At 69.7% G+C, this 1,030-nt stretch overlaps 1 protein-coding gene across 1 annotated transcript; it reads left to right on the top strand.

Moving 5' to 3' along the window:
* Positions 1 to 6: 6 nt before the first annotated feature.
* On the top strand, positions 7 to 1,024 carry ISYNA1 (inositol-3-phosphate synthase 1; the record flags this gene model as incomplete). Its single annotated transcript, XM_057387286.1, has 3 exons — positions 7 to 135; positions 606 to 735; positions 815 to 1,024. Coding segments are annotated over exons 1-3 (439 nt in total), but the record flags the coding sequence as incomplete, so codon positions are not given.
* Between the last annotated feature and the right edge of the window lie 6 nt (positions 1,025 to 1,030).

Raw genomic sequence — 1,030 nt, 5'->3', positions numbered from 1 at the left:
TTCCGCACGGGCCGGCAGGTGCCGCGCCTGGGGGTGATGCTGGTGGGCTGGGGGGGCAACAACGGCACCACCGTCACCGCGGCCGTGCTGGCCAACAAGCTGGGCCTGAGCTGGATGACCAAGACCGGGCGCAAGGTGGGTGTCCCCAGGGTGACCCCAGCAGGGTGAGGTGTCCCCAGGGTGACCCCAGCAGGGTGAGGTGTCCCCAGGGAGATCCCAGCCAGGGGGGTGTCCCCAGAGTGACCCCAGTGGGGTGGGTGTCCTCAATCCTCAGTGTGACCCCAGTGAGGTGCACTGGGTGTCCCCAGCAAGGTGAGTGTCCCCAGTGTGACCTCGTGTCCCCGGGGTGTCCCCAGTGAGGTGAATGTCCCCAGTGTGACCTCGTGCCCCGGGGTGTCCCCAGTGTGACCCCAGCGATGTCCTGAGCTCCGGGGTTGTCCCACAGGGATGGGGACATGAAGCTCGGCCCCTCCCCTCTGCCCCGATGTCCCGCACCCCGATCTCCTCCCTGCCCCTTCGGGGGGGCTCTGCAGCCCCTGCTCCCCCCCAGTTCGGGGGTGCTGGACCCCCCTCCCCCCACCCATCCGTGCCCTCCCCCTCCCCAGAAAGCCAACTACTACGGCTCGCTGCTGCAAGCCTCCACCGTGTGCCTGGGCACCGGCCCCTCCGGTGATGTGTACGTGCCCTTCCGGGACCTGCTGCCCATGGTGCACCCCAACGACATCGTGTTCGACGGTAGGTGACACCGGGGGACCCCGCGGGGGCCGGGGTGGCGCTCCCGTCCGAGCGCTGGGGTCACGGCCGTGTCCCCCAGGCTGGGACATCTCGTCGCTGAACCTGGCCGAGGCCATGAGGAGGGCGGAGGTGCTCGAGTGGCCGCTGCAGGAGCAGCTCTGGCCGCACATGGAGAAGATGAAGCCGCGTCCKTCCATCTTCATCCCCGAATTCATCGCGGCCAACCAGGAGGAGCGGGCGGACAACGTCCTGCGGGGATCCATGGCCGAGCAGGTGCGGCCGGAGCGGGGCGGGG

The sequence above is a fragment of the Malurus melanocephalus genome, unplaced genomic scaffold (genome assembly GCF_030028575.1).
Source record: "Malurus melanocephalus ecotype Western Australia unplaced genomic scaffold, MMel_1.1 scaffold_1167, whole genome shotgun sequence".
Lineage (NCBI taxonomy): Eukaryota > Metazoa > Chordata > Aves > Passeriformes > Maluridae > Malurus > Malurus melanocephalus.
Note: the sequence above shows the minus strand (reverse complement) of the source record. Positions and strands in the feature narration are given on the sequence as shown.